Source organism: Pteronotus mesoamericanus, unplaced genomic scaffold (genome assembly GCF_021234165.1).
Source record: "Pteronotus mesoamericanus isolate MK-2021 breed Mesoamerican mustached bat unplaced genomic scaffold, CSHL_Meso_final contig_130, whole genome shotgun sequence".
In the NCBI taxonomy this organism is placed as follows: domain Eukaryota; kingdom Metazoa; phylum Chordata; class Mammalia; order Chiroptera; family Mormoopidae; genus Pteronotus; species Pteronotus mesoamericanus.
The window spans coordinates 13,336,438-13,349,212 of record NW_026555060.1 but is presented as its reverse complement, the minus strand read 5'-3'; the positions used below and the strand labels follow the sequence as shown (position 1 = coordinate 13,349,212).

The 12,775-nt window shown below is 34.9% G+C and overlaps 1 protein-coding gene across 1 annotated transcript in view; it reads left to right on the top strand.

Moving 5' to 3' along the window:
• LOC129087683 (ankyrin repeat domain-containing protein 26-like) overlaps positions 1-12,775 on the top strand; it is a 77,446-nt gene that overhangs the window by 28,193 nt on the left and 36,478 nt on the right. Inside the window, 3 exon segments of the mRNA XM_054594634.1 lie at positions 3,452-3,511; positions 6,799-6,916; positions 7,221-7,282. Of these exon segments, the coding sequence (XP_054450609.1) occupies positions 3,452-3,511; positions 6,799-6,916; positions 7,221-7,282 (240 nt within the window).

The following is a 12,775-nucleotide window of genomic DNA, read 5'->3' as shown; positions in this document are numbered from 1 at the left end:
ATTTTTATGAAGAACTGAAGGAAAATTTAATTGTCATCATTTTTTGGTTATTAAAGTTTAATTTGAAGTTGTTTTTTTATCCTCCCTTTTAAGTTTAATAAATTAATGTCATATATTTTATCTAGCAAAACCTGTGTTCATAAATAATGTACATTGAAATCTCTTTTAGACCTTACCAGATTTATTATGCATTATGAATTTTTGCCCTCCTTTCTCTTGCTGTTTCAAACATCTTACAATTTGCTATATAATTAACTTTGTAAATTACCTTACTCTTTGGCATAATCTGAGTAAGTGTTTTAGATTTCTTTTGCTGGTAAGATAGATAGTAAGTATTTTATTTTGTTTTTTCATTAATTAAAATTAAAAATTATGATTATGTATATGAGGTTCTTAATTTCTGTTAATTAAATGAGAAATAAATTTAAGCTGAAATACTCCTAAATAAAAAATAAAAATTCACTTTTTCTTAGAGATTTATTTTTAAAATTATTTTTAATTGTATGATTCCTTTTATATGAAATATCAGGAATATGCTAATTCATAGAGAGAGAAAGCAGGTTAGTGCTTGCCAGGGACTTGGGATGGAGGGAATTGGGAGTATCTGTTTAATGGGAATGGGATTTTCTTTTAGGATGATGAAAGTATTTTGGAACTAGAGGAGATGATTGTTCAATATTGTGAATGAATTAAATGCTACTGAATTTTTCACTTTGAAAAGTTTAATTTTATGTTTTGTAAACTTTTCCTCACTAAATAAAAAATACCATCAGGACAATAATCAATCAATTAATTAAATTAAGATGTTACAATTTATTTTATATTTAATGTTTAAATTACAGTTGACATTCAATGTTATTTAATATTTGTTTTGTGTACAACATGGTGGTCTGAAAATTACATAATTTATAAAGTGCTCCTCCTGATAATACTGGTACTCACCTGTCAACATGCATAGTTATTTCAATATTATTGACCATATTCCCTATGCTGAACTTTACATCCCTGTGATTATTTCTTAACTTTTTATTCCCTTCATCTCTTTTATCTTTCCCACTCCCTTTCCACCTGGCAACCCTTCAGTTTGTTCATTGTGTGTATGAGTGTTTCTGTTTTTTGTTTCTTTATTTTCTTTAGATTCCACATATTAATGAAATCATATGGTTTTTGTCTTTTTCTGTCTGACTTATTTTATGTAGCATCATTCCCTGTAAGTCCATCCATGTCACAAATAGTAAGATTTTATTTTTTTATGGTAGAGTAATATTTCATTGTAAATATTTACTAAATCTTTATGCCATTGTCTATTGATGGATATTGAGTTGCTTTCATATCTTGGCTATTGTAAAAATGCTGTAGTGAACATAGGGGGCGCACATTAGTGTTTTGGATTTCTCACAGATATTCCCAAGAGTGGAATTCCTAGGTCACAGGGTAGTTCCATTTTTAATTTTTTGCAGAAACTCCACACTGTTTTCCATAGTGACTGCACTATTCTGCATTCCCACCAACAGTGCACGAATGTTCCCTTTTATCTACGTCCTCACCAACACTTACTGTTTGTTGATTTATTGATGATAGCCATTCTGACAGGTGTGACGTGATTTCTCATTGTGGTTTTAATTTGCATTTCTCTGATGATTAGTGACATTGAGCTACTTTTCATGTGTCTGTATGCCATCCGTATGTCCCCTTTGGACAAATGCTTATTCTGGTTTTCTGCCCATTTTAAATTAGATTATTTGTTTTTTTGGATCTTGAGCTCTATGAATTATTTATGAATTTTGGATATAATAGATGTATTATTGGTTAATATGTTCCCCCATTCAGTAGACTGTCTTTTTGTTTTGTTGATGTATTTCTTTGCTGTGAAAAACAGCTGAGTTTGGTGTAGTGCCATTTGTTTATTTTTCTTTTGTTTCCCCTCCCTGAGGAGATGTATCATAAAAGAATTACTTAGAGTAATGTCAGAGTTTAATGCCTATGTTTTTTCTAGATATTTTATTGTTTCAGGTCTTATATTAATTTTTAATCAATTTTGAGCTTATTCTTATATATGGTGTAAGAAGGTGGGCTAGTGTTATCTATTTTTATTTTTTTTGAGATATCTGTCCAAATTTCTCAACACCATTTATTGAGGAAACTGTCTTCCCTTTATTGTACATTCTTGCTCTCTTTTCTTTTTTTAAATTATATTTTATTGATTATTGTTATTACAGTTGCCATGATTTTTTCTTCTTTGCCCCCATCCACCCAGCACCCCCTACTCCCTCAGAAAATCACTCCACCATTGTTCATGTCCATGGGTCATGCGTATAAGTTCTTAGGTTACTCCAAAGTATAGTATTTCCTATACTGTACTTTATATCGCCATGGCTATTCTATAACTACCTATTTGTACCTCTTAATCTCCTCACCTCTTCCTCTCTTGCCCCACATGCCGCTCCCATCTGGTAACCATCTGGTAACTAACTTCTTTTATCCTGCTGCTTTTATTTTTTTCAATTTTTTTATTTTTTCTATTTTATTTAATATATTTGTCTCCATTTTCCTGCCACCACTCTCTTGCTGCTTTTAAGAGTCTTTTTTTATCTTTACACTTTGGCTCTTTAATGATGATGTATGATGGGCCTCTGTATCCGTCCTAATTGGGACTCTCTGTACTTCCTGGACTTGAACATGTATTTCCTCACCAAATTAGATAATTTTTCTTTCACTACTTTTTCAAATACATTTCCAATTTCTTGCTCTTTCTCTTCTCCTTGTGGAAACCTGTGATGCAAATGTTGGACGCTTGAAGTTGTCCCAAGCCTCCTTACACCATCCTCGTTTCTTTTCTATTCTTTTTATCCTCTTTTTGTTCTGAGTGATTGTTTTTCTGCTTCCTTATGTTCCAAATCACTGATTTCATTCTGGGCTTCATCCTATAACTATACTGTTGTTTCCCTGTAAGTTGTTCTTTATCTCAATTAGTGTGTCCTTCATTTCTGACTGGATCTTTTTTTTTATGCTGTTGAGGTCCTCAATAAACTCTCTGAGCATCCTTAAAGCCAGTGTTCTGAACTCTGCATCTGACGGATTGCTTATCTCCACTTTGTTCATTTCTTTTCCTGGAGTTTTGATCTGTTCTTTCATTTGGGCTATGTTTCTTTGCTCGTTTTGGCTGCTTCCCTGTGTTTGTTTCTGTGCATTAGGTAGAGCTGCTATGACTCCATGTCTTGGTAGCATGGCCTATTTTACCTTCATTTAAAACTAAAATAACATTTTGCAGCATACTATGTCATCTCTCATCATCCTTACCCCATGAGAAGATGGAAGTTAGTAGGTGGCAGAACTAGGATATGATTTTACATCTGAATGATTCCATTTCTGTGTTAGGTCACATAGTAATGGTAAATATTATCATTATTGTTGTTAAATTTGATACTTAAAGATATGATTTTTTTTCTAGGTTGAAGTGAAGCCAAGCTTGGCAATGCTACTAGCTGGTTTTCCAGCTGTCCCGAAAAGAGTAAGCTATTTGAAGACGTCTGTTCTTGTGTTTTTCACTGGTTTGAAGTTCAAATATTCTCATGTACTCTTTACTTTGTTTTACTGTAGCAGAAGTAAAATATGCCATAGTGAGACCAGAAAATAGGACCTTATGTAAAGACAATAATTTTCATAGCAAAAATGAAGATGTGGTCGAAACCCTTTCTAACACATCAGAAAAGTCAAGGGCTTTTCTTTAGAAGAGGTCACTTGAACCTCTTCTGAAAGCTCCTCCGATGTCCTTAGCAGTCTTTGATCTTAGAAAGAAGGGTTTTTTGTTATTTTAAATGTTTTTTCCCCATGATTGTTCACATACCATACCCCTGATCCTTGTATAGTAATGACAAGGACCTTAGAAAGAAATGGAAGTCCTCAAGATCATAATAAAAAAGAAGTATAATAAGAAGAGTAATATATATACAGGATTGGGATTTATAGAGTTTAGTAGGCTTATATAAACAGTTCTTGTATCTGGCATATTGGAGGGAAAACAGTGGAAATCAATGGGAAAGAATAGGTAGATGAATGTGAAGACAATGAAGAGGATGAAGTAGAGAAGACCAACAAGCTCTTTTTACAATGCCAGCATTGTTCTGTGTCCAAAACCAGGCAAAGACATTCCAAAAAAAGTTAATTGTAGGCCAATATTCCTGATGAACATAGATGCACAAATCCTCAATAAAATATTAGCAAGCCAAATTCAATAATACATTGAAAAGATTATATACTGTGATAAAGTAGAAGTTATTCCTGGCATTCAAGTTTGATTCAATATCGACAAATCAATTAATGTGTTATACCAACTTAAAAGAAGTATAAAAATCATATGATCATATCAATAGGTGCAGTAAAAACCTTTTATAAAATCCAGCACTGTTATGATAAAAACTCTCAGCAAAGTAAGAGTAGAAGGAACATACTTCAACATAATAAACACTGTATGTGACACACCAACAGCTAATATCATACTTAATGGGAAAAGCTAAAAGCATTTTCTTTAAGGCGAGATCACGTTTTACATTTTAAAACCATCAAATGGGCTCATTTAAAACATGTCAGTTAACATTGTTTCTAAGTGACTACTTTGGTGCAATTGCTGAGAAGGTTTATATTGTGCAGAACTTGCATGAGTTATTCATTTGGTCCTCTATAGATGGACAGCCATTGTAAACAATGATACATGGAACATCTCTGAGGTGTAGTCTGCGCACTGCTCCTGGGCAGAATCAGGCTGAGCAGACTGGGAAGGCACACAGACTCCCCCTCTGTGTTGTCCGAGTGCCTATCACAGTGCTTCACTCTAAGACTTTTTAAGGAATGGGGCCCAAAGGAAGAAAGAAAGTGTAGGAAGGCACGAAATGGGAGTGGGGATGGGAAGGGATGGCAGAGCCAAATGTGGTTTTACCATGGACACATATGCAAATGTCAAATGAATGAAATCACAATTTCTGATTTTCTTCTGATATAAAAGCTTGCTATTATAAAATAGCAAGGAAAGATTACCAACAGAGTATACAAAATTATCTGTGTAAGATGATTTTTACTTTATAAAATATCTCCAGCAATGGGTGCATTTCATATTATTCCTAAGAAGTTTTATTACCTTTAGTATTCATAGTTGTGAAACCTAACGTGAAAATTCTTTCATATCTAAATCTCAGACATCCAGGTGACTTGATGTTTTAGCCCTCTTTTCATTAAGTCCTCCTTGATAATTGTAGATATGTTTGACGACTTTAAGTCTTCAACTTAGATAATCATAGTTTTATTAGTTTTTATACTAGATTTTTAAATATATATATCTATCTTTAAGTATCATCCCATATAGAGTAGACAGGTAATCAGAGCCATTAGTGTGCTGTAGGCAGGGGAATAAGAATATCATGTAAATTTTAAAATAGGATTTTATATTTTCTTCATACATCATAATGGTACTTAACAATGCATCATAATTTTATAATTACATAAACATTTCTCTTCTACAATTTAAAACTTGCCTTGTAAAATTAATTTTTAAAAGAGTCTCTAAAATTGTGAATTTGTATTTTACCACTAAATTTTTAAATTAAACTTAAAATGCTTATATTAAGATATCCCATAAATATTTGCATATGTTTGTAAAATGTTATTTTGTTGAAACAAATTTTGAAGTGTATGATGGGAAAACTGAATCCCGTATTATTTTTTTCCCCTGCTTTTGCTTTTATTTTCAAAATTTCAGAAGTTCTATGTATGTTTGCATTATCAAATTATATCAGTTTAGTATATTTTACAAATATTTATCTTAACATCATATACTTTTCCTGAATAAAGTAATCTATTTTTACTTAAAGTGTATTTATCTAGATCTTTCTTCTAAGTCCCCTGGGTGTCTCAAATTTGTTATGCCCCAAACTGAAGACATTGCCCTGACCCTTCCCCCTTTCCTGACTCTGTAGCCTGCTCTGTCACCTGATTTCCCATCCTCATACATAGCAGCACTGGAACACTGAAGCAGGAAAAATCCTGGTCTGCAGCCCTCCCTGAGATCACCACATCCAGTCACTCACCAAGTTTAATACTTTCTACCTGATGCCATTTTTTATGTCAGTACTTTACTTATAGTAATTTACTTTCTCACTTTTGATTTTGAAATACTCTTTTCTAGTTTTGCTCTCCTTATGTTCATCTTCACATTGCTGCCAGAGTGACTGCTCTAAAATATATTTGTGATGATGTAACTCCCCTGCATATGTAGTGGCTCTCCATTACATTCGGGCAAAATTCATATGCTAGCATGACACTTGCCTGTTTTGGTTAGGCTCTGATTCTCCAGTTTTATCTCTCCCTCCCATTTTCGCCATTCCGGTTTTACCACATTCCTTTTGTGCCCTCACTTACCTTATGCTTTTGCTCATGCTGACCTTTCTAGAATGCCCTTCATGCTCCCCCTCTGCGCTTAGTACATCTTTCACGGTATGTCATTTCCTGAGCTTCCCAGGCGCAACACACTGTTGTCTCCTTTGTGCCCTTACTGTAGTTTACTCACTTCAGTTGTAGAACTAGAAAATGATACTTTTCTCTTCTTATTGTTTTCATGTATCTGTACCTTTACTAGAATATTGGGCAAAATCTTTTATTTATATTTCTAGTTTCTTCCAGGTTAGTGCCTATGATTTGATAGATGACAATAAACGTTTGTTGTTCTACTGACTGAGTGATTGAGTGAGCAAATGAATGAATATGACTTTTTCTAAAGTTGGGTTTTTGTTTTGTTTTGTTTTATAGGAAGAAGCAACAAAGCCAGAAATTAAAAAAAAAGGAAATGGTATTGATATTATTGAAAGTGCTTCACAAAACCAAACAAATAATGACAATTTGACTTATATTGATGGAGAACACAAAAGTATAATAGTAGTGGTTAGTTAGTGGTTATTGATGGATTTTTTTCTTATGCTTAAATGCTGGTATAAACAAATCTAATTTGTATAGATCCAAATATGTTATCCATTTTTTGAAGTATTTCTTTTGCTATCTTTATTCAAAAGTATCCCAACTACTACCATCTTTTTTTCTTCCTGTAAATGCTTCAACCCTCTAAAATTTTTTTCTGCTATTATTTTTATTGAAATATCCAAAAATGGAGATAGACCACTTAAAATTCATAGTAAAAATGTTCACATTAATATATCTGTGGCTACACTTTATAGGTAGAACACCAGTATTAAGATTAGGAAAAGATGAAGATACAGAATCACCATGGGATTCGGAGGTACTGTTGTTTATTATTGTTATTATTGTTTTTAAATATCAGCATTGATCATGTTCAAACATAAAAGGGATGCTTTGACTTTATTTCCTCACCTCTGTATTTGTCTGTAAAATTATTTTCTGATTTTTTTAACCTATAACTAATAAAATAACTATGTGCTAAATACAGGGTGGGGCAAAAGTAGGTTCACAGTTGTTCATATGGAAAATAATACAATAATTAATAAATTATAATACAAGAATAAACTCTCTTCTGAATACTCGCAACTGTAAACCTAGTTTTGCCTCACCCTGCAGAGTACAATTCTGCTAATTTGCAAGATTCACTGAGTAAAATCAGTGTAGTATATTATAAATAACTAAGGCTTTGAAGTCATAAATAATCAGTTTGGGTTCTGAAGTTAAGTTTATCTAAAAACTAAAGAATTAACCCTGGTCAACCTATGGCCAATGTGTGTTACTGTGGTTTATATGGATATGTAAAACTCCTAATGAGATTCAGATAGAAACAGTTTGGGTTGTAGTTTTGTTTGTTTGTTTTTTATAACTTGGCATTTGTAAAGATAATGCCTGGGGTTTCAAAGTATTGTTTAATTAGGATTGTCAAGTAGATGTGCAAGGAATATTTTGAGAGAAAGAAAAGCATGGTAAGTAGTAATAAATACGTAGGATTATAACAAAAATTTGTCATAGAGGTGTTTAATAGTTAATATATAAGTTTAGATAAGGAGTTAATAGTTAATAGATAAATAAATTTAATAGATAAGTAGCAGGTGTTTTCAATAGTTAAAACAGCATGCATTGAAGACTTTATGGCAACCATACTAGTTGTAACTTACATATGAAGATGTGATGAACTGATCTAAAGGAACAGCTGTGGGAGGAGATACAAAGAGCATAATCTCTTGGTAACAGGCACCTGCTGCCTGATGGCACAAACACAGTACTTGAAGTCCAAGATCATGCCAGTTAGTAGCAATGGGATCTTGGGAAAACTTGTTTTAACCTGTTGGAATATCAGTGATCAGTTGGAATATGAATGAATACCTCATTCATAACAATGGTACTAATACCTACCTTTCATGTACACGTGATGAACAAATGCGGTAACAAGTGTAAAAACACTTTGTAAGCTGTAAAGCGTGCTATGGAAATATAAGACTACAGTGATCACAGTGATATTCAGTGACTTACTAAATATTGAGGACACTTTTTGTAAACCTGAAGGACAATAAAATGGCAGGAGTGTTAAGGAAAAAAATGGCAAAGTTAGAAAGGGTATGTAAATTTCTAACTTGAGGGCTGTTAAGTCTTTGTAGACTATTAATGGAGATACCCTAGAGGTATAGAGTGCTTTGGTAATTGAGGCTTTCTTGATGAGGTCATACATGTTTTGACCTTAATTAAATTTATGATATTGAATAACAATTCTGTGCTGGGCAGTTAGATGCTGAATGTGCAAGTTGAGCAGTTAGGCTTTAGTGAATGGGGAGGAGTAAAAAAACAAGTAAACAATAATCCATTATAAGTCACTATAAGTGCTTTATATAAAGAAAATGGAGAACATTAGGTTAGAGAATATTGGGGGAGTTTTTAGTTAGAATGGGAATGGGAATACAATCTAGATGGTGAGAAAAGATCTTTCTGAATGTAACAAAAACTTTCAAGTGAAGGAGCCAGTCATGTGAAGGTCTAGGAGAAAGACTTGCTGGACAGAGAGAACAATGAGTCACATCTGTTCATCATTTTTCTCTGACATCTTGGAGTGATCTGGAGGCAGGAGGCAGGGCAATCATGGTAATACCATTTTTATTATTGTGGTTGTGTGTAGAAAAGAATCAAAGTATGCATAATAAGTGGCTGGAACATTTTAGATGGTTAATAAACAAATGTTTTTACTCTTCCTTTATTAAAGTTTACTATATTTTTGTGAAAAATTACATGAGTATGTACAATTTTTGCAATTATTTAAGCATAATTTAAAGAAACGTTTTTCTTACTACTTTGCCATTTTATTCAACCATTTTTTCTATCAAAAATTTTATCAAATACTAATAGTTTTGTCTAAGCACTACAGTAACTAAATGAAGCAGGTTCTACACTGTTTTGTTTACATTTAACATGACACATTCCAAGGTTTCTTATTGTCAAGTATCTTTTTTTAACATTAAAAAAAGTTCTGTCAGAAATATTTAAAATTTTTACCAAGTATACGTATTAGATAATTTTGTTTAAAAAAGTTTTTCTTTTCAAAACATTCTCTTATTTCAGTGGAGAATGCAAAGTAGAGGTAGGTGTTTTGAAGTTAGTTCCTTATTGAAATGTGCATATACATCAGTATTTTGTCTAGGAAAGTATTTTTTCTGGGTTTACAAGCTCAATATACAGTAAACAGCCAAATGAAGATAAAAGAAAGTTTGATCTAGAGAGCACATATGAGGTTTTCTATATAAATGTTTTGTTTAACACATGCTTCTTTTATTTTTAGGTCTAAATGCTTTTAAAGTAGGCAATTAAGGTATCTTTCTAGGAAGGGGTTAGGAAATCTTTATGTAGCACATTATTAATATACATTTTATCAGAGTTTCTCTGCAAGTTTTCCACAGAAGTGTAATAACCATTTACCTGAAGCTTCCAATCAAGGAGGAAAAATTATACTAAACAGACAAAAAGAAGGTAAGAACTGTATTTTATAAAAAGATCCTTTGACAGAATGTTGATTTAAAACATGAACACTTACATATCCTAATAGTAAAAAAAAAAAAATCACCTGCTAAATGCATAGCAAGCAAAAAGAGGAGTGAGAAGGAGGTAAGTTGTAAATCTTATCAGGTATCAGTAAGAAATAAAATGAAGAGTGTCGCTGCAAGAGCCAAATTATTTTTTCCATTTCAAAATTCTCTGAGACTTGAGAAGAGTCAGAATATAAGGAAGAGGCAAAGAATAAAATAGGGAGTGAAGAATAAGAAAGGTAGATATACAGGGAGTAAAGGAAGGAAAAAGAAGCAGGTATATACAGGGTGGGGCAAAAGTAGGTTTACAGTTGTGTATGTGAAACACGGAGTTTATTCTTCTATTACTCATTAATTATTGTGTTTCTTATTATGTCAAGTATCTTTACAAGTAAATTATTAATGTATTGTTAATAAATCACAGATTATTAATTTATTAATTATTGTATTATTTATTAATTATTGTGTTGTTTTGCCCCACCCTATATAGTGGGAGGTGATAAAATAAAATAATTATTAAGAAAAAGGAAGAGCAGAGTATTTGAAATCTGGGAAAAATATAAAGAGAGCTTCCAGCACCAGAATTTCTCAGAGAAGTACAGCAAAATTTTCACACTCTTACTCTTTTCCTCACTATTGGGAAGGCGTTATGGATCATGCAGAGCTGTATTTTATCTACCATGGATAAGCATAAGCATATGTGGTCAGCTCTAAATGTCTATACTCTGAAGTCATATAAAATGTTGCTACTTCATAGGATGGTATTCTATAGTCCAGAATGAGAGCATTGGAAAGAAGGAGAGAACAGGGTTAGTTATGGGAAGATCAAAGAAGTTAGAACCTGATGAACAGTCCAGTAGAAAGTTTATGACTTCTAGTGCAGTTTCAAGCCTAAAGAAATGCCAGCATGAGGCCTGGTATTCTAAATTCTCACAAGCTGTCAGGTGACACCAGTACTGCTGGTCCTAAGACCATGCCTGCTCTGAGGAGAAAGGGTATAGACTTCTCTTCAAAGAAATCTGGAAGAAGAACCATTGGATAGATAGTTTAAGACATGAAGAAATTAGGCTGCTGTGGCTGTTAGGCTGTTAGGCTCTGCTCCGCTAAGCTCTTCTCTGCTCTGCTCTGCTCAGAGTTGGCCTGCTCCCATGTTCTGTATGGCTTAATAAATCTGCTTTTTCTCACTTTCTGCTACAAACTCTGTGTGTTCGGTTCAATTTTTTGTCGGCGATCACCAAGAAGCTGGTTATCTGAGCCCACCTGTGAGAACTTTCAGCAAGCCAATCTGGAGTAGACACCGGATTGGTAAGTCCCCTTTGCTGCCCTGCCACCCAAGGATGCCCCTTTCCATTGCCATTTATTCTGTTTTGGTGAGTCTGATGTTCCCTGATGGAAGGTCGGCCGCTAAACTGCGGACACGGGTTGGGCAGTTAAAAGCCACAAGGGCGCCTGCCCCTTGAAGACACCTGTGATAGGATAACCTGGGTGCGGAATGGGGTTAGCCTGAGTCCCCACCAGGTGCAAGAAAATGTCCGCACACTGGTCAGGCACACTGTGAAAACCATAAGACACCACCCCACCCTGCAGCTGCTCCGTCATAGGCATAGTTTGACCTTCCATACTGGATATCACTCACCGCTTTGTCTGCGCTATGGTTCCCTTTTGCGGTCTCCTCATCAGTCCCACAGAGAGTCTTTTACTCTTGTCCTCCCGGGTTGATTTTGGCCTTTACACCTGCACCCACACTCCATTTGCCTTCTTTGTTTAGGTGGGGTTCCTGCTGTCTTTGTACCCAGAATGTTACCGAATATTAGACCCGTTTGGGGAAGGGGACTACTTGTTCAAGGGTTGTGTAGATTTTGGGTAGTGAATGTTGCCATTGGGTTTCAGAGGCCCTTTGGGACATTTACCAATGCACAGTCCTGCCTTTCCCCGACTTTGCCCCGTTAGGCCACCTGGGCTGGTCTGGGGTGACTTCCTTCAGAGTAAGGGGAGTGTATGTCCAGAGCTCAGCTAGGCAGGCCTCTCGTGGCTCCCAGCGCCATCAGCTTTGTCGCCACGATCTCCATTACTTAGTCCGGAGCCACGTGGCACATTCTCACGGCCCACTGGCGGGAATCTTTCCTCCCTTTTCCTTCCTGCAAGGTCTTTGCATTGTCTCCCCCACCCCCTTCCCCCATGAAGCGAGCCATCTCTGAGCTCTCATCTCCATGCCCTGTAACAGAGACGGGTGCTTCCTAGTTACATCTTGGGTTGGAGTTGTACAGACCTTCATGGTTGGTCTTGTTGGTGTGCAAAATAACTGTATTTGCATATAAGGTGTGGAGCTGTCCTGTTAGTGATATGCAAAGTAACTCTTGATGGTCAAGGTCCTTGTCTCCCATCCCCCATGGCGGTCGCCTTGTGAGGGGGGAAAAATGTCCTGTGTTTTTCTTGAACACCCCAAGTTCTGGACCCTGTTGCAAATCCCCTTTAGGGAGGCTTCAGACACCTCTTGAAGTCCCTACTGGGGAAATTTCAGACTCCAGGACAATTTCTTAAAACTCTAGAAAATTAGATAGAATATCTGAGTGTCCTCTTTGTGATTTGAAAAAGAATAATTTTGTAATAAGGTCATCTTGATGCCTCTCTTGGTAGTTTATGGGGCCAGAAACTATTTTGCTAGTAAGATACCTCCTTTGCCCCAGACCTGAGGCTTATAGTAAGATAAGGGTCTCTGCAGATGGAGAATACAGGAGTCGAAACGTGTTCATATTACTTAG